Source organism: Saccopteryx bilineata, chromosome 6, assembly GCF_036850765.1.
Source record: "Saccopteryx bilineata isolate mSacBil1 chromosome 6, mSacBil1_pri_phased_curated, whole genome shotgun sequence".
NCBI lineage: Eukaryota > Metazoa > Chordata > Mammalia > Chiroptera > Emballonuridae > Saccopteryx > Saccopteryx bilineata.
In genome coordinates, this window is record NC_089495.1 from 17129099 (window position 1) to 17149594 (window position 20496).

Sequence of the window (20496 nt, forward strand, 5' to 3'; positions counted from 1 at the left end):
GAGATAGAGTGAGGGAATGGAAAGAGGACAGAGATGGAACAGAGGAAGAGAACTAGAATGGTGAGAGCGGCACTGTGGGAAAACTCCGCGTTAAGTCCACGAGAACGAAGGCTCTTCAGACCCCGCTTCCTTCTGTAAAGAAGGGAAAGTTACAAGAGGAGAGCCAGCACATGTTAGAAAGCAACATGAAAGCATGTATGGGTTATGCTCATCCTTTCTTTTCCTGCGCCTTTCTTTTCTCCAACACACACACATATATGATGCCTTACGTTTGTGTAGCACTTGTCATCAAAGCATGTACATGAAACTACATTCATTGGATAGACGGACCCATCGTCTCCGTCTAGAAAAATACTGATCTCCATCCAACAGGTGAAGGAGCAGTGCAGATGGAAGACCTCTAAATGTCTGGATCCAGTCTCCCTAAAGGAGTGGTTTAACACACATGCTGAATATTACTGAGAACTGATACAGCACTTTATATTCTGTCTTAGTGATGTCATTTTATCAACAGGATGGCCTTAAACAGGCTGCTGCCCTCTGGGAGACACAGGCTCATTTAAAGGTGAGGATTTCTAGCAATACAGCCATATTTACACCTGCTATTTATTTTAAATTAATCATGTGATTTAACAGACCTAAATATCAGGGATAACTAACCAAACATAGGATAAGTCTTAATGCAAGAATATTATATAAGAGAATTCTGTTGTACTGAAACTCTTTGTTGGGACTGGTTTTCAAAATAACCAAATCAATAGCTTTCTGGAAACTGTGGGCCCAAAGGTTCTGTTACAGATATTTCTGAGTGTGGCCAGATGAAATGAATTGATAATGAAAATTCTTATATAAGAAGTGAACTCATTTGTAGGCATAGGATTCTCCTCGATTCTTTAATGAAAACGAGCCAGCCCAGAAGCACCAATTAACAGGAAGAAAACACCAAACATGTAAAGACAGCGTTAAAGTAACAGAGTTGTACAGCAAGAGGAACAATAAAGGCTGGCTCTTCCAGGCAAGATGACTGGGAAATCATATTTGTACAGTGAGCTAAATGAAATCCAGAGTCAATGATTTCTGAGACACATGAAGAATGATTTGTTTAAAGAAAGTTTAGCAATAAGCCAGAAACATGTCAGTCTAATTTTGAATAAATTCAAGAATGTTCTACACACAGTATGTATGGTAGATACAACTAAGAAATAGATCATACCTGGACAATAAGAGAAATGGTCTCAAGTTTAATACATCTCTCTGGCTAGTTGATTTTGTCATCATTTTCCATGTCTTGGTTTCATTTTATATCTCAAGTTGTCAAACCACAATTCTGGAATACATTCTAATGTACGAATGATTATGTCAATTGAAATGAAAATGCGATTCAGGATCATATGCAGGATATACACTTATTCACCCAAAGTGAACGTTACAAAACACAATGCCAGCACAGTCCGGTGAGCTCACTATTGTAGGAGTTATCTCAGCCTGCGTAGGGTTCTCTCTACTCATTGTAACCTTTTCTCCCTCTTTTATTACTAACAAAAATTTTAACTTATAAATGAAGATAAACAGGAATATTCCTTTTAGGAATAGTGACTAGGGAAAAACATGAAACTAGTTATTTCCCCTCAAGCCCTACGTATTTTAAAACTACATAAATTATCAACCAAGATAGGAAGCAGCAGACTAGATTACAGCAGCTGTAAGTGGAGTAAGCTAGTGACTTCAGTGACAACTAAGATGGAAGTACAACTTGTCCACCATATCAATCTTTAATATGCATGCAGAGAGTTCTAATACATGAGCCTACACTTGAGTACCAAAATGAAGTTTTCCCCTCCTCCTATTCAAACTAGAAAACAAATATAGAATTGGAGCACACATATAATGTAATTTATTGTTTCAATTTCCCAGAAGTCAGGCCAAATGAGTAAGAATTCCTGATTCTGGAATGATAGTTTTCTGAATAGGTTTTATTAAAGTTGGAGATATGTTTTTTACATAATTTAAATTAAGCAGCAATAAGTAAATGTCCCATTTAATACACTCTGATTGGACACTGCAGTTTTACAAATACCAGACAGGTAAGAATTTTAAAGGAATACCAACCAAATTATTTTCTTACAGGGCATTTTAGTCTATTTTTAACAAACTGAAAAGGTACCTGGGATAAAGAGCTGTTTGCTGGCTCTGTGACGCTGTACTGGGTATATGGCAAGTTTGGGATCTAAAGGTAAACCATCTTTCACAAGCTGGCTGACTTAGTGATGGAGAAGTCACACAGACTTCCAATTACTCAACCCTTCACCTCTCACTGTGCACAGAAGAAACTGCTATGCTTTGGTCTTAAACTGTCCTCTCAGTAAGTATCCAAAGGCTTACAGAACCTTAACATTCTGGTACATAAATTTATTTCTACTAATCCCTACTTGAAAGAGCTTGGTTTTTCTTTTAAAATTATACATACTGTTACTTATCTGTGTAGATATACTCTCTAATCATATAAAACTTATTTTTTTTTATTTTTAGACAGAAGCAATATAGACAAGAATTGAAGTTCCAGAAAATATTTATCTAATCAGTACTAAGGATATGTGTTCTAAACTTACTATCCAATTTGAATAGAGTGTTAATATATATTCTATAATAACTTCACAGATACCCTGGAAACCTTTATCACCTGCCCGATTCTTGCATGGAATAAGACATGCAGGTGTCTAAAAGAACAACAGACCCAACAATAGCAACACTGGCAATACTTGGATGCCTGGCATAATGATTAGACTTTATCATATTAGTGTATTTCTCTACCTCTTGACCACTGCTCTTCTTTGAACAGCCTGATTATATATAACAGTGACTTGCTGTATAAAATTCAACATAATTTCCCCAAAAGAACTTTACAGATAAGTACGTACTTTATTTAAACTACATTTTAAATTCAACATTACGAAACATCACAAGGGAAGAAAACAAGAAAGAAAAAGCAAAAACCCCACAGTGTATCAAGGCTTGACTCTGTCCAGAATTTCTTTCTTATATTTTAAACTGTCATGGGCAAAAAATAGCACACCTATCAAAAATGCAGTGTCAACTAATTTACATCTTTATACAGATCAAACCATGTTTATTTAGAACCATTTTCATATATGTAAAGAGAGTTAGATGAGCCTCTGAAGTCATCTCATGTGCTTTGGGCTCCCAATATTTCTGAAAAACAGAATAATAATGCCTTATAAATTACTTACTGAATTAAGATATTACTTAACTAAAATTTACTTTAATATTCTTGTTTTTCATTAAAACTTTCCCTTTTTTAAAACTTGATTTGAGAGAGGAAGGAGGAGAGAGAGGAAGAGCGAGCGAGTGAGCGAGCTGCTGTTCCACCTGTTCCACTTACTTCGGCCTTCACTGGTTGATTCTGTATGTGCCATGACCAAGGACTGACACCGCAACCTTGGCCTGTCCGGACAAGGCACTAACTCAACTACCTGGCCAGGGACAACTTTCACTACTAAAGTAGTTATTACCGAGGAAAGACTAATTTAGTTTGTTACAATAATTCCCTGATAACACAGAATAAAAATCTAAAAAGAAAAGGTGATGGGTTCTGTTGTAAGAAATAGACCAAGCATATACTTCCTCTCTTTCTCAAAAAAAAAAAAAAAAAATAGGAGAGAGAGAAAAAGGAAACACTACAGAAATGAACAAAGCCAGGGTGGTTCTGAGAGGCCAGGGCCGGGAGATCCAGCACGCCCCCGATGCTGCCTGCAGGGAGGCGCAGTGGGAGGGAAGAGTGCGGCCTGGGCACCAGCTGAGCGGCTAGCAAGCAGAACTCGGCTGAAGACTGCAAATTTAACTGAAGGTCTGACATTAGATCTGCCCTTCTCGTTACCCAGTTCCAGAAAAAACAACAAAAAAATCTTACATGACTTTGACTTTACTCAGTTAAGGAACTGAAAGACAGTTAACAACAAAGAAACCTTTTGACCTTGATGCAAGAAATATTCTTTGAATGGCCCAGGGGTTGTGCTATTAGACCCATTAAGAGGAAGTCTGGGACTATCACTTGGTTCAGCCATGAATCATATTTATATAGAACTATCTTCATAAAAATAGGAAAGATTTAACTATTACAGTTACAAAAACAAAACGTTTCTTTTAATAACCTTAGTAATGTAAAAATATGGTGAAAACTGAACAGAGAAGGCAAAAGGAAGAGGGAAGGAGAAGTCAGGTAATAACCAAAGCTGATGAAAACTAGAAAATGTATCTATTAAAAATAACAGCAACAAGGAGAAAAAACAAAAACAATATGAACACTGAAAGGAGAGGCAGGACTAAATACCCCCTTTTCACTTAGGAGATAAGAAATACTACCTGAATTTTTAAAATTTTAGAAAAATCATACGAGTACTATTTTGAGACAGAGGGTTTCCTCCAAGAAAATTAAAAACCGGTAATTAAAAGAAATGGGCTCTTACCAATTATCATTAACTCTTGCATCTTCCCTTTCTTAAACCATATGCATATATTACTTCGCTAAAACTAAAGATTTTAAAAACAGAAATAGAAAAATTATCAGATAATACCATAAATTAGAAAGTTGAACTAAAAATTTTACAGAACTATGTTTCCTTCCTAGTATCTGGCTTAAATCTTCCAGGAACCAGTAGTGAATTAAAAAAAAAACAAGACAGCCTGACTAGGCGGTGGCAGTGGATAGAGCGTCAGACCGGGATGCGGAAGGACCCAGGTTTGAGACCCTGAGGTCGCCAGCTTGAGCGTGGGCTCATCTGGTTTGAGCAAGGCTCACCAGCTTGGACCCAAGGTCGCTGGCTCGCGTGGGCTCATCTGGTTTGAGCAAGGCTCACCAGCTTGGACCCAAGGTCACTGGCTCGAGCAAGGGGTTACTCGGTCTGCTGAAGGCCCACGGTCAAGGCACATGAGAAAGCAATCAATGAACAACTAAGGTGTCACAAGGAAAAACTGATGATTGATGCTTCTCATCTCTCTCCGTTCCTGTCTGTCTATCCCTCTCTCTGACTCTCTCTCCCTGTCTCTGAAAACAAAAACAAACAAACAAACAAAAAACAAAGCAAAGTGATAGCATAAGGCTGAGTAACTTTTCAATATGATATGGTTAAAACTGAAAACTCGTACCAGGTTCTTTTAGTGTCTGAGAATTCCCAGCTAATTCTTCAGTCTGCATTGCACCTAGTATTTCACCAGGTAAATGGTTTTTCTGTTCTTCTTGAACCATTTTCTTCCTTAGATCTGCCTTTGGAATGATGAAAAAAAAAATCATTTTTATTAAATTATAAGAATATTATATCAAGAAAAGTTTTAAAGAGCACCAAATACCTCTGAATATATTGTCAGTTTAAGTGGTAAATCTTCAACTTTCACAAAGTCTTCTTCATCAGACTTCTGACTGATATTACCAGATTCTGCTTCCTGCAAGATAAACAAATTATCTTTAATGAAGGTAACCCACTCTATCTCTGGATTTAAACCAAAGCCATCCATGCCAAGAGACAAAGTGGATTCTTATGTAAATACACATCAATAATTCTATCATATGTGGTTTTCTAATATATTTAAACTCTATGAATAGAACAGAAATCTGGAGTTCACAGGAAGGGTTACATACCTGCAGGGATGGAACATATATACTTCACACTTTCTTATTCTCATTTTATAAAACAAAGAGCCAGTTTGTAAGTTAGAAGAAGAAATAGTAGTTATACTTCGGGCTGAAAAGTCAGACAACAGCTCGTTTCCTGTTTACAGACAACGCCAGAGCCGCATCCTGCAGAACCTAAACATTCAGACTTTCAGTCTCGGGCTGTGGAGGCTCCAACAGAAAGATGACGTCTGAATGTACTACTCATTTTTGTGATCACCTCACACTGTTTCTGAAACTTGATTTCTTTTATTCTTAGTTCTCTTTTCTGATTTTTAATAGTATCATCATCCCACCATTACCCAAGTGGAAACTGTAGGTTTTCCTTTTTCTTGGAACATTTCTCACCCATCTCTCTCTCTGTTAGTTTGTACAATATTCTGTATTTATGATGATGGAGCCTCCTAACATATGCTCCCTTGTCAGCATACTTTATAGTCATCAGACTCATCTCCAAAAACCATGACTATGAACATTTCCCTGTCATATGCACAAACCTTCAGCAGTGTCCTAGCCTAAGATTTCACATTCACGACCCTCCATAATCTAACTCACTGGTTCTCAAACTTTTTAAAGTCGGGCGCATTTAAAATCCTACAACACTATATACAAATTTCTGAGAAATATGTTATAATAATTAAGTCAAATATTAAATAAAAAATATATAAAGTCCAAGTGTGCTTTTATGGTAATTAAACAAAATAAATGATAAATTTAAATTTATTTTGACATTAAACATTTTTATGTTATATTTTTTGTTATGCTTTTTAGAATTCATAAAAAGGAGTTAAAAAGTAAAAAAATGACAAAAAAGTTATCTTTTTATATATATATAGATACATTCTTGGTAAGATTTAGTAAATTTGGCAGGTCCCAGCACAAATGTGTTAAGTTTTTTCATTCTTGTGTTTATGAGAAACATGAGCCTGATGTGTCCTAGCGATTTCTTCAATGTTTGGGCATTTATTTGAAAGACAAACTCTCATTTCCTCGTCAATACATTGAAGAATTCCTCTCTTTTTACTCTTAATTGTGTTGAGTGCAGAAAACCCCCACCATACATATCATCTTAACTTTACACCAAACAAAGGATAGAAAAAACTTGCCTCCAGTCTTTCCGGGGAACATGGGGGTAGTGTAAACAATCCAGCACCACAGCTAAACAGCCTTTTGCAACCTAATCAGGCAAGTGAGGTGGGGAGTTGGGCAGACTGTCAGCTTACAGCCAATTCTCCACACCTCTGTCCCCCAAAAATCTAAACTCCAAAAACACTATTGGTGTTTTGGTCCCCAAAGGCACATATTTCTCTGAAATACCACAGGGTGCACCTGGAAATCTTCTAGGGCACACACTTTGAGAACCACTGATCTAACTGCAGGTTCATTTCATCACCGTGCTGCATTCAGCAACTCTCACACTCATCAAACGCTAATCAGAATAAATCTAACAGATAAGTTTAAGAGTTTTAAATGCAGGGTTTTACTGATAGTAAAGCAAATAAAACAAGATTTAAGAATTACTCTTTCTACTAACATTTTTGAAAAATTATAAGCCCCTCTCTTGAGAAATTATAAAATCTTAATTGTAAATATATCTTTTTTTTATTTATTTTTAATTTTTTTCACAGGGACAGAGAGAGAGAGTCAGATAGAGGGATAGATAGGGACAGACAGACAGGAACAGAGATGAGAAGCATCAATCATCAGTTTTTCGTTGCGACACCATAGTTGTTCACTGATTGCTTTCTCATATGTGCCATGACCACACCACGGGCCTTCAGCAGACTGAGTAACCCCCCCGCTCGAGCCAGTGACCTTGGGTCCATGCTAGTGAGTTTTTTGCTCAAGCCAGATGAGCCCGTGCTCAAGCTGGCAACCCCGGGGTCTTGAACCTGGGTCCTTCTGCATCCTAGTCTGACGCTCTATCCACTGCGCCACCGCCTGGTCAGGCTAAATATATCTTTAGGAAGAAAACTGATGTTAATTTAAAAAATATGTGAAACACATTCTTTAGACATAAAAATACAGTGTTATAAATCCCTTCGTTTTTGCTGATAAGACAAAAAATATAAAACATATCATACAAGGATCCAAAAATAATAACCTCCTTGCTATAAAATTAAATTGTTATAGAATAAGTTTAGATCTGGTAGCATATTTCTCAGCATTTTTGTCATTCAGTGTATAATGATAAAAACTCTATTGTAAGCTGTTTTATTTTCCCACCCAAATGTAAACTTTTATGTATCAACGATTTACGAAATGTTCTAAATAGCAGAGAAGTCACGCATGGGTAGTATAAGAGTGTAATAATGATTCAAACATCGTTACCCATTCAGATACAAATTTGAAATGAATGCTCTAGGTTGCCACCTAAAACTCATCTTTTTGGTTCTCTGAATTATAAAAAGTAGAATTGCTTTTAGGTTTGCGATAGTTATCTTAATTTCATATCACCCTTCTGTTCAAGTTTAAAATATGTTGAAAATGTTAGCACAGAAATGAAATGCAGAAATATTGAGAAAGGTAATGACACCTACATAGTCGTTTACTAACACTGGAGATTCCGTATCAGGACTTCCAGCCAGAGAGCTTTCAGGAGTTTCCTGAGCAGATTTAACCTCTTTGACTCTAGGCACCAAGGTTTCAATTTCAGTTAAAGGCAACGGCAAAGCGCTGGGCTGTTGAGATGAATCGGTGGTAGTAAGTGGGTCCTTCTGGACAGTACTCTTTAGAGGTTGCTCATTTTCCAAAATATTGAGGTAACATGGTTTCACAGGAGCACTATCCTGGTCATCTGTCATCAAAGGAAAGACTTAACATTAGTGTGAATGCAACAGCTGTTAAAATTTTACTATTACTCCAAATAAAGGCAATATGTATGAATTAGAGTATTTAAGGCATTTAAGATCCAAAAGAAAGGCAACTATCAAGTTTCCTTATCAACAGTTTCTAAATTTAATAGACCAGATCCATCTGGGGATGTTTTATGAATTGGATGCAGCACCAGAGCCCCCTGGAGGGAGCCCTGTTCTGTGGGGTGGGCCCCTGCACAGCTGATCCTCCACGGGGGTCAGAGGGTAGTGGTCACAGCAAGGACAGTCCTTGCAGCTGACTGGCCACAGGGTAAATCCCTCCCACCGACAAAGAGCAAACAGGACTCACTATAAGAGAAGGGTGTACACAGCCCATATGATAGGGGGACACACATTGAGGGGCCAGCTTGGGTGAGCAGGGAGGCTGTGCCCATGGACCCAACAGAACATCTACTACGTTAGGCCACTCAGTCAAGCTGGGAGATGTGACAGCTCTATCTAACACACGTAATAAGACACAGGGAGGCTGCCAAAGTGAGAAAACAAACATGCCCCAAATGAAAAAACAGAACAAAATTCCAGAAAAAACTAAACAAAATGGAGACAAGCAATCTACTAGATGCAGACTTCAAAACACTCGTTATAAGGATGCTCAAGGAACTTAGTGAGAACCTTAACAGCATAAAAAAGGACCAATCGGAATGAAGAATACACTAACTAAAATGAAAAATTTACAAGGAATTGGGAGTCAACAGTAGAGTAGATAAAACTGAGAATCAAATCACCAATTTGGAATATAAAGATGCAAAAAGTACCCAATCATAACAGGAAAAAGAAAAACAATCCAAAAAATAAGGACAGTGTAAGGAGCCTGTGGGACAACCTCAAGGGCACCAGCACTCACATCCCAGAGCGCCAGGAGGAGAGAGAGAGCAAGAAACTGAAAACCTTCCTGAAAACATAATTATGGAAGACTTCCCTAAGCTGGTGAAGGAAACAGACATACAAGTCTAGGAAGCACAGAGCGTGCCAAACAAGATGAACCCAAAGGGGCCCACACCAAGACACATCATAATTAACTTGTCAAAGGAAAAAGACAAAGAGAGCACCTTAAAAGCACAAGAGAAAAGCAGTTAGTGACCTACAAGGGAGCCCCCGTAGGACTGTATCAGCTGCTTTCTCAACAGCAACTGCAGGCCAGAAGGGACTGCACGAAGTACTGCAAGTGATGAAAAACAAGGACCAACCACCAAGATTACTCTACTCAGCAAAGCTGTCATTTAGAACCAAAGGATAGAAAAAATAAGTCCTCATGTTTTCTACATTTCTGGGGGAGAAAGCAGATATATATTAGGTTCAAATTATCTTCAACTTACATTAGCTAAGAATTTAATTTTCTCATTTAAGCACATGAAGGGCACTTTAATCTTAAAACTGAATACTTAGATTTCTTACCTTTACTAGTAGTGGGTTCTTGTTCTGATGGGACATTTTTGCTTTCTGCTGCTTTTTCAAAGTTCTGTTGTAGAACCTAGAAGGAAAAATAAATGTCTTGACAGCAGGGCCTAAAATATATCTTCACTATATAGGAGGTGGTTTCTAGTACGTGGCTTTTGTCCAAACTAATACCTTCATAAAAAAGAATTTAGAAATACCTTCTAAAAGTATTTCAAGGTGGCTAAGTAAAAAAGGTTTCCTCTTCTTCTTAAAAAAAAAACCCTCAAAATAATACACAGAACTGGAATATTATGGATTCCACTATTTTTTTATTTTTTTTCAGATCAGACTATCTTAAATAAAACTCATCTCGTTTCTGTTTGACTCTAAAGCCTGTGTGTGTATTCTTAACCCCTACCCTGATGTAAGTGTTGAGTTGGAGCTGGAGAGAAATTTGCTGATGATAGCCACACTGGAAGCATTCTGCTTAAAAATGAAGCTCGGCATTTCTATTATACTGTTTCCTAAGAGCTGTACTAGGCTCCTTGTGTAAAAATGCTTTCCTTACGATAGGTCAGCAGCTCTCAAACTTGGTGAACAGAAATCACCTGAGGAGCTTGCAAACATGGCGATGCCCCAGGCCCATCCCCGACCCTCTGAGTCAGACTCACTGTGGGTGGGGACCAAAACTTCCATCTGCTTATATGTGGATGCTAAGAAATGAAGATGAATTTACCAGGAGAGGCAAAGATGAACAAAGCAAAGCGCTTTCAGCAGCAGGAGCAAACAAAAGCGAGATTAACCTCATCATTGTACGTGCCAGACTCTAGGAAGAAACTGGTGGTGGTGGCAGCTGGTGATTAAAATATTGGCGTAGATATTTGAAGCTGTGTAAGGAAAATGTATGCACCTAGGTTCTGCACCTAGGTGGTGGTGGTGGCAGCTGGTGATTAAAAGGGGTTGGCGTAGATATTTGAAGCTGTGTAAGGAAAATGTATGCACCTAGGTTCTGTCCCCAACTTAAACAGAAGACGGACACTACCTTCTAGAGGAACTGAACCAGAAAATCTCAGGCCTGGGGCCCTGAGGGGGGGTGTGGAAAGCACGAGTGAGGCTGGGCAGTGTCGCACTGGGGACGAGTCTGCACAGTGACGGGCCCTCAGGGATAAGGGGACCTTCTCTGCAGAAACTAAACCACCTCGGAGAAAAGACCAATAGGTACGGACATCTGGGAATTTCCTTCAAAAAGCTGTTTACCCGACTGCCCCGACAGTAAAGCTCCAAAGAAACCCAAGCAGCTTCGAGGCATATCCTTCTTCAGATTAAGCACCGAAGGCACCCAGACAGTTGAGAAATGTCTCCAGGTGGTAAGAGAAGACATTGCTTCTGTGAAGCAGCAGGGTGCTCTAAAAAAGTAACAATCAATCATAAAAGGAAGAGAAAATTTGCCTGACTGGTGGTGGTGCAGTGGACAGAGCACTGACCCGGGATGCTGAGGTCCCAGGTTCAACACCCTGAGGTTGCTGGCTTGAGTGTGGGATCATCAACATGATCCCAAGGTCGCTGGCTTGAAGCCCGAGGTCACTGGCTCGGCTTGAGCCCCCCAGTCAAGGTATGTTAAGAAGCAATCAATGAACAACTAAAGTGATAGAGCTACAAGTTAATGCTTCTCATCTTTCAACCTCTTACTACAAAAATTAAAAAAAGGAAGAAGATCAATCCATGAGGGCTAATATCTGATAATAATAATTCCTGAATGAGAAAATGGTGAGAAATAAGAAAAATCACCAAACTGTAGGGCATGATACAGATTGAAAAGCCCCTGAGTACCAGCGTGGTGAATGAGAGAGGACTGTGACGCTGTTCTGTATCACTGTAAAATCTGAAAACTCCAGGGAAAAGCTTCTGGAATGGCAAAGAAAAAGAGATACACAGAAAGGATGAGGACTAAGAAAGGCACTGGTCTTCTCAACACTGAAAACTAGAAGACAAAGAGGCACTACCTTCAAAGTTCTGAGGAAAAATGATTTTAAACGTGAAAGAATTAAGATTTCCTCAAACATAAAAAATCTCAAAATATGTATCTTTACTCTTTCTTAGAGTTATTAGAAAATGTGTTCCACCAAAATGAATAGATCAGGAAAGAGGACGAAAAGGTTGGATTCCAGACACAGAGGGAGCAAACCTGACAAAGGGGATTCCCAGTCTAGTCTATGCCCTTTGTCTAACCAGAGACCTTCAATACAAAGAAATTTAAAAATAGCTTCTAAAAATGTTTCAAAAAGGAGGCAATTTCAAGTTGACTAAGTAAAGTGGTTTCCTTTTTATTAAAGAACCTCAAAATAATACAGAGAACTGGAAGGTTATAAACGCCACTATTTTCTATTCTCTTCAGCATGTGTAAGAGGCAAACCCAGGACGGAGCACAGAGGGGGAACACTGCAGAAAGGACAAAACCGACAAACTGGTTTATTACAAAATCCCACTGAGAGGTTCACACAGCTTTGGGGTATCATAAAGACGTGGGAGTATGTTCAAAGACAATAAAGCAAATAAAAAACTGAGACAATTAATAAACTGAAATGAAAGAATGTATAAGACTAAGCAAAAAACAATCTGTGCTTAGTTCAGCAGTCAGTCAATTCTGTCATCTTTAAAAAGGATCTGCTTGGCCCTGGCCGGTTAGCTCAGTGGTAGAGCATCGGCCTGACATGCAGGAGTCCCGGGTTCGATTCCCAGCCAGGGCACACAGGAGAAGCGCCCATCTGCTTCTCCATCCCTCCCTTTCTCCTTCCTCTCTGTCTCTCTCTTCCCCTCCCGCAGCCAAGGCTCCATTGGAGCAAAGTTGGCCCGGGCGCTGAGGATGGCTCCATGGCCTCTGCCTCAGGTGCTAGAGTGGCTCTGATTGCAGCAGAGCGACGCCCCAAGACGGGCAAAGCATCGCCCCCTGGTGGGCATGCCGGGTGGATCCCGGTCAGGTGCATGCGGGAGTCTGTCTGACTGCCTCCCCGTTTCCAACTTCAGAAAAATACAAAATAAATAAATAAATAAATAAAAATAAAAGGATCTGCTTGTTGTTAAAATAAGACAGGTGGGAGGTGTGTTGGTCTGCACTGGACTACCTGCTCATCATGCTCGTTTTCTTCTGTAGTTTCAGTGTTAGCCTGCAGGGACGTCTGCACATCTACGGGGCCCTCCTCAAATTCTTCTATTTCTTCATCTTCATTCTCATCTTCTCCACTTCCATAATTAGTCAATGCTTGAGTTTCAGCTTTAGATAAATCTAAATGGATTAACACAGTATTTTAGCAAATTTTCGGCACTTAATAGTTACAATTTATTGCATTCCTGTATTGTGCAAGTGCCTTACATACAACATCTGAAATCTTCAAACCAGTAAGTATTAGAAAAAACTGTGGTGCACAAAGGCCAAATAATTTAATCAGGCTTATACTGCAATTAAAATTCAATAGTTGTCAAACCCTAATTCCGTATTCATTACATTCCCCAAAAGGTTTCAATAAGACACCTTTCAAGAACAGGTGTATGGCCTGACCAGGTGGTGGTGCAGTGGATAAGAGAGTCGGACTGGGACGCGGAGGACCCAGGTTTGAAACCCTGAGGTCGCCAGCTAGAGCGTGGGCTCATCTGGTTTGAGTAAGGCTCACCAGCTTGAGCAAGGGGTCACTAGGTCTGTAGCCCCCCGGTCAAGGCACATATGAGAAAGCAATCACTGAACAACTAAGGTACCGCAATGAAGAACTGATGCTTCTCATCTCTCTCCCTTCCAGTCTGTCTATCCCTATCTGTCCCTCTCTTTGTCTCTTTCACAAAAAAACAAAATAGAACAGGTGTATGAAGCTTGGATGAGGCCTCCAAACTTACTAATAGATACTGGACATTCCTCACTTTCTTCATCTTCGTCTTGATCAGAAATATCAGATCTCACACTTTTGGGACCATCACCATCATACTCCTCAGATGTTTGAATCTGCTTAACTGTTTCGGTCTCATCCTTGTCCTAGCCACAATAAATGAGTAATTAATTTCTTAAAGTACATTAGAAAAGGTATATCATAAAAATGGTAACAGTCATTATCTAATAAAAAACACAAGGAATCACTTTAGACAGTTTAGCTTTGTTTTTAAAAGAAATAAAAGTTTGTCACAAGACAGGACATTTGATAAAATACTTTGCTTTCAAGCATTAAGGTTTTTAAAAGCTGTTAAAATAATTTAATCTCATTTCAAAAGCATTATTTTTAGGTAATAATTAGCACGCACTTTGTCTTCTTCATCAATTTCTGCAGCAAGTGAGCCATGATCTTCAAGAATCTTTTTGGCCTATAAGCAAATCAATTAAACAGAATTTAGGGGTAACCTTAAGTAATATACTTAGGTATTCAGTAAACTAACAAATACTACAGTTTTTGAGCATCATACAAAGAGTTGAATGCTTCTTAGAAATGTAACATAAACTCCTAAAAAAAAGCAAAGCAACACTGCCTACTGACATTCCTTGGATACATAAAGGTATCTCAAATTTACTAAGTCCAAAACAAAAATCTTGACCCCTTTCCTCCAAAAGCTGTCTTCCCAGTCTTGGTAAATGCCCCTTCTTTCACCCAAACACACAAGTCAGAAAACTAGGAACCAGGCTATACTGCACTTTTATTATCCACATATAAACCATTAGAATGTCTTACTGACTCAATCATCAAAGTGTACCTGTTGTTGAACTCATAGCTAAGACACACCATTTTTTACCCAGTCTACCCAACAGTCTTACAACTGGTCTCTGCTTCTTTCTCTCCTCTCCTCTAATTTCTGTTCAACATGGTATCCAGAGAAAAATGTCAAATTGTACATGAGATTATGTCACTCCTCTATTTCAGACTTTACCACGGACTTCCATCATACTTCGAATAAAAGGTCTTTATCTGAGTTTCCAAAGCCCCATAACTTGGCCTTATCTACCTCTGCAGATTCCTCTCCTCCACTCTCAGTTCATTTAGTGCGTTCTTGTCTCCCTGGCCTTCTCTCTGTTCTCCCAACTACTCAAGGCCGCCTCGAGTCTTCACACATCCCCTCCTCCCAGAATGCCCTTCCCCTTCCTTCAAATCATCATCAACTCCTTGTCTTTCATGCCTTAGTAATATTTCACCCCCTAATAACCCCGTGAGACTGCCTCCTTAACGTAGTGTTTCCGAGCATTTATTACAGTATTATCTTGTTTTATTTTCTTTAAGCTCTAAGCAATGGCTGAAATACTCTGCAACTTATTTATGTCTAGAATAAAAACACTATAAAAAGTATGAAACAGGTGGCTTGACTATCTACTTTAGATTTAAGGAAAAGAGTTATCCCATCATTCTGGGTCCTGACTTGCTTTCCCTGTCATTAGTTAAGAAAAGGGTGCAGGTCTGGGGGGCGGGGGGAAGCCCCTGGTGTGCCTCGAGAGGAAAAGCCCTATCCAACATCGCACGTGGTCAAGATGAACTGAACAGGGTACAAGAAGCCAGAGGGGTGTGCAAGCAGAGTCCTAACGGATGAGCAAGCACGTGTGTCAGCTGGGTAGCAGAAGCTGCAGCGGGCGGCGGCTCCAAGATTCTATCACCGCTCTTCTCTGCCAACCTGAGTGAGTGACAACAGCGTGAACGGATATCTGACAACCTACACCAGCATCATTTCCTGCCTGCGTCCTTGACCCGCAGCCCCGGATGCTACTGCTGGGACTCAGGACCGGGCTAGCATATGTATTGACTTATAAACTGACTAGCTGGTTACTTTAAAACTACTTATCTGAGGTCAAGTATGACTTTAGTTATTAATAATCAAGACCTACAGTTATATGCTCATTATGATTACTTCTAAAATCAAAATGAATGTAACTTACCTCTTTGGCATAAGACTGTATCACTCCAGCTGCTTCTATTTTCCTTTTGCATCTCCGTTTAACAGTCAAACTATTATTATCCAAATCTTGCATGAGCTTAAAGAAAGCCAACTCATTAAACAACACTTCAGAGATCTCCACAAGAAGATCCTCTCCACAGTCTTTCAGTTTTCTGCCAGCAAATTTTGCCAATGAATCCTATTCAAATAACCAAATCACTTTAAGATTATAGTAAAAGCAGTCTGATTTTCTAAATCATAGAACAAAAATTATTTTCAAATTAATACTTTGGGATTTGCCCACAATTATGTAGGCAAAACTGAGGAAGGACTGCATGTATCTTGATAAACAAAAAAGTATTTAATCACACACAATTTCTCTTTCAGCCTAATTCTAAAATGGAGTTATTTCTTTCTGTAGAAATAAGCTAGCTAGATTTATAAATATATACTTATCTAAAAATTGTTCTAAACATTCTTAACCAATGCATAACATCAATGATGTCTATATTCCTTATAAATTACATTAATTCTACTAAATTACACATAGTCAGGACAGTTTAAAAACTACATAGAACTAACACTTTAGTCTTAATAAAAATAAAATGGAAAACCATAGTGATGGAAATTTGCATCAAGCCTAGGGCTTTAAGAAATGAGTGAAGAGCTAGCCGTGGCAGCACGGTGGATAGTGCACCGACCAGGAATGCTGAGGTCACCGGTTCGGAACCCTGGGCTTGCCTGGTCAAGGCACATATGACAAGCAATCAATGAACAGCTAGAGTGAAGAAACAACGTCTCATTCTTCTTCCCTCCTCTCTCTGTAAAATCAATAACTAAAATCTTAAAAAAATAAAAATAATCTAAGTGATAATACTAAATCCAAAAGGAAAATTTTATTGAAAAAAATTTTAAGATTAAAAAAATGTATTTTCTAGTTTGGAATAACTATATCAGTGTGAAAATACATTGGCAAATTTAACTGTAAAGATTTTTACTGTATGGAGTGAGTAGGTATCCTTACTTAGCATAGGGTTTTCTCAACCTTGGTACTACTAATGTCTCACTAGATGCCCCCTGCCTGTTGTGACAAAAAAAATGTCTAAGACGTTACTAAATGTCTCCTTAAAGGCAAAACTACACCCAACCCTTGAGAATCACTAATTAAGTGACCACTAATTTAACATAATATAAGGTCACTGTTACAGCTCAAGAAATCTCCACAATCAATAGCTGGTTTCTGGCTTCTAAAATTTCCATGATTAGTAAAAAATTATTTGAGAAAATACAATAGAAAACTTTCTCAACAGTTCAAACTTAAATTTTCTTTTTTTTTTTTATAAAAGATTTTATTTATTCATTTTACAGAGGAGAGGGAAAAAGGGAGAGACGGGGGAGGAGCAGGAGGTATCAACTCCGGTATGTGCCTTGACCAGGCAAGCCCGGGGTTTCCAATCGGCGACCTCAGCGCTTCAGGGTCGACGCTTTATCCACTGCGCCATCACAAGCCACACCCTTAAAATTTCTTATTGTAGTAGAAAACTCAAAACAAAATTTTATTAGACTAGGGATATGCCGCAGAGATAATCAAATTAAGTGAAGACACAGGCCATAGCATAATTTTTTTTAACCAAAGGAATAACCTAAAAAAGCATTTAAATGGCCCCCCAAATAGGTGCCAGACAGAGAGCTAACTGAATACATTGTGTAATGCTAGAAATGAAAAGTAAAAGAATCCAGGCGGATCATATTAAGCCTTACAAGTTGAAACTCTTACCTGTAATATACTTCCGAGTTGCTTATGAAAGAACTTGACAAACTCTTTGCTCTCATCGTTTTGCTGGGTCAGGGTCAACACCATGCGTCTGACTGAAGTCAGAAGCTGAGAAGAGCATACTTCATCCATGTGCTCCTGAGAAAAACCCCCACTGGTTAGGATATAAACTTAACAAGGATCCAAAAAATATCAATCCATATAATATGAGATTTTATTTTTCTTGCAAAGATGCTTCTCAACTTTCAGATACACACATTTGGAATTATTTATTCATAAGAAGAGCCAAAACCAGACTCCACACGTTAAGAGGTTTGCAAATTTTGATTTCCCATAGCAAATATAATTGCCAGTAAAAGAAACGAGCCGATTCAAATCTTGTCATCACTATCTTCCTGTGCCATAAGGAGAACTCCTCATGCCAGTTTCCGTCTGTCTGCCTCCTGTCTGCAGTGCAGTCTAAGCAGTCTCACAACTGCACCGGGCTTTCTCAGCGTCGGCGCCGACACCTGTGCTGCAGGGTGTCCAGCAGCACACTGCGCTTCCGGGCACTAGCACCTCCACGCCATTAGTACCTCCGCCCTCCCAAGTCCTTAGAACTGAAAATACCAACAAAATGTTTTGAGGGTCCAATGATTCCTAGTTGAGAGCCACTGTCCTAACTTTCTTAATTAGCCATTTTGGGCAAGCCTCATCTCCTTAACCTACCTTTAGAAGCATGTTCAAACTACCAAATTATCCAAATCCCTGTTAGCCTTCTGAGGCAAATCCATAAAACACTCACATCAAGTAACCCCAAGGTTCTAATCTCTTTTCTGCCATTAAATTCATTTGGGCAGGTCTTCCAACATTAGTCGGGAGGGTTTGTATTTTTTTCCATACGAATGTGTAAAATGAGGTGGCCAAACTAGATGTCCAAGGTCCCTTAAATCTATCTAATTATTTAAGCTCATTTATTAGAAATTTGTGGCCCTGCCTGGTTTGCTCAGTGGTAGAGTGTCAATGCAGTGTGTGGATGTCCTGGGTTTATTCCTGGTCAGGGCACACAGGAGAAGCAACCATCTGCTACCTCTCCCCCTTCTCTTTTTCTCTTCTTTTCCTTTCTTGCAGCCATGGCTCAATTGATTTGAATGTTTTCGCCCTGGGCTCTGAAGATGGCTCTGTAAAGCCTCCACCTCAGGCTCTAAAAATAGCTCCGCTGTAAGCATGACCCCAGATGGGCAGAGCATAAGTCCCAGATGGGGGTTGCCAGGTGGATCCCGGTCAGGGTGCATGCGAGTCTGTCTGTCTATTTCCCCTCCTGTCACTAGGAAAAGAAGAAGAAAATTTGTGTCAAGGAAGGCAGTTAAAAAGAAAAGACAACAGTCCCTTGTCTGGGATTGAATCCCAGTGGAGGAGTCAGATACACGAATCACTACAAACTATGCAGTGTCCAACAGATCCTTTTAAATGCAGTGACCATTCCTTATTTATCACCTAGCATAGTAGCTAGCTCATAAAAGACACTCATTACTTACTGAATAAATACATACGATAAAAGAGCACGTACTATATAGGTGCTATATGGCTGTGTAGCATATTAGAGACACCAAATATCTCCTTAGGAAAAGTATTTTCTGCAGAAAAGAGTTTCTTCATATTCTCAAAAGTAACAATTTGAACTATGGGCTAATTAGTGAAAAAGCAAAGGCAGGGCCAGGAAATGCTGAGTAATTTGAAGTGAGTGGACCTAGATGCACAGTGGTGAGTGATAAAGTATTTTAAGATTTTATTTCTTTTAGAGAGGAGAGAGAGAGAACAAGGACAGGGAGCGATAGTTGGGAAAGTGTACCAGGTCCAGTGGTGGTCTCCTGAAGGCTAAGGAGTTTGCTCAGTAAACATTCACTTCCTGCCTATTATGACAGGCAGTCTATACAAAAGGATGTCAATGAAGGATATGAATGAAGAATAGGCTATTGAGAGGGAAGAAGGTAAACCTGACTGTTCTTGGGGGTGGGGTGGGGACATCAATTTTTAACTCACTGGTGACAGAGGGAAACACAGTGTCAGGAAGTCTAGCCTAGGTGACTGTGTGTAATGCTATATTAACAGAGAAATGCTATAACCCTACCAAAAAGCCAAGATTTAAAATGAAATAGACATGGTAGAAAAGTAAAAATCAAACCATTAGTTCTACTCTTCTACTCATTTTATTGGCCTCAGACACTTTTTGAAATGCTAAATTCAGTGAGGAAATCCTTATGAAAGAATCATTTAAAATCAGGTACAAAGTGGTAAATGCAATAACATTTCCTGAGGATAGTTGTACTCCCAGAGCACAAAGCTAAATTATTTAGACTTTTTTAACCCCTAAAAAATAACTGTAGATTTCAAATAAATATTATTACCTAAATACCTAACTTAACAACAACAACAAAAAGCTTAAAAGTATTTATTGAATTACAATAAGACAAAAATGCAAAAGGAAAAAAGGCAACAATTTTGTTATCTATACCTAAAATAGAAGTAAGCAATACCTTAGTTCAAGTCAATTCACTCGAGGGAATGGTTTTAAACTCTTAAATAAGTATTACCTATCTATAAGAATATCTGCATATTCTTATCAGAATATAAATCGTCTTTCTGGGAAAGAAATACATATTTTACAGATAACAGGAGAGATTCACAGAAGAACTGGTGAAACCTAGGGATCTGTCTTGTCTCCTCAAATTCCCTTTATCTAGTCTCTGAAGTCCTGCTCGGGTGGAGGTACTGAGACTTAGAGATATTATTCTAGTAGGGAGATACATGTAAAGAATTATGACACGTGGTCTTAAGTGCTATGAGAAAGGCACTGTGAAGAGAGTGAGCAGTGACGAGAAGAGGGAGCTCTCTGCCTGTCAGAACAT

At 38.9% G+C, this 20496-nt stretch overlaps 1 protein-coding gene across 5 annotated transcripts in view; it reads right to left on the reverse strand.

The window, feature by feature from the left end:
- PCM1 (pericentriolar material 1) overlaps nucleotides 1-20496 on the reverse strand; it is a 99015-nt gene continuing 78519 nt past the window's right edge. For all 5 annotated transcript variants that reach the window (XM_066234273.1, XM_066234270.1, XM_066234272.1 and 2 more), the window contains 10 exons: nucleotides 17612-17746; nucleotides 15836-16033; nucleotides 14224-14283; nucleotides 13825-13960; nucleotides 13062-13222; nucleotides 9958-10033; nucleotides 8227-8483; nucleotides 5365-5457; nucleotides 5164-5281; nucleotides 1-3210 (listed from right to left, as the gene is read on the reverse strand). In XM_066234273.1, the coding sequence (XP_066090370.1) occupies nucleotides 3185-3210; nucleotides 5164-5281; nucleotides 5365-5457; nucleotides 8227-8483; nucleotides 9958-10033; nucleotides 13062-13222; nucleotides 13825-13960; nucleotides 14224-14283; nucleotides 15836-16033; nucleotides 17612-17746 (1260 nt within the window). In that variant the 3' untranslated portion in view covers nucleotides 1-3184. The remainder of the gene's footprint in view (nucleotides 3211-5163; nucleotides 5282-5364; nucleotides 5458-8226; nucleotides 8484-9957; nucleotides 10034-13061; nucleotides 13223-13824; nucleotides 13961-14223; nucleotides 14284-15835; nucleotides 16034-17611; nucleotides 17747-20496) is intronic.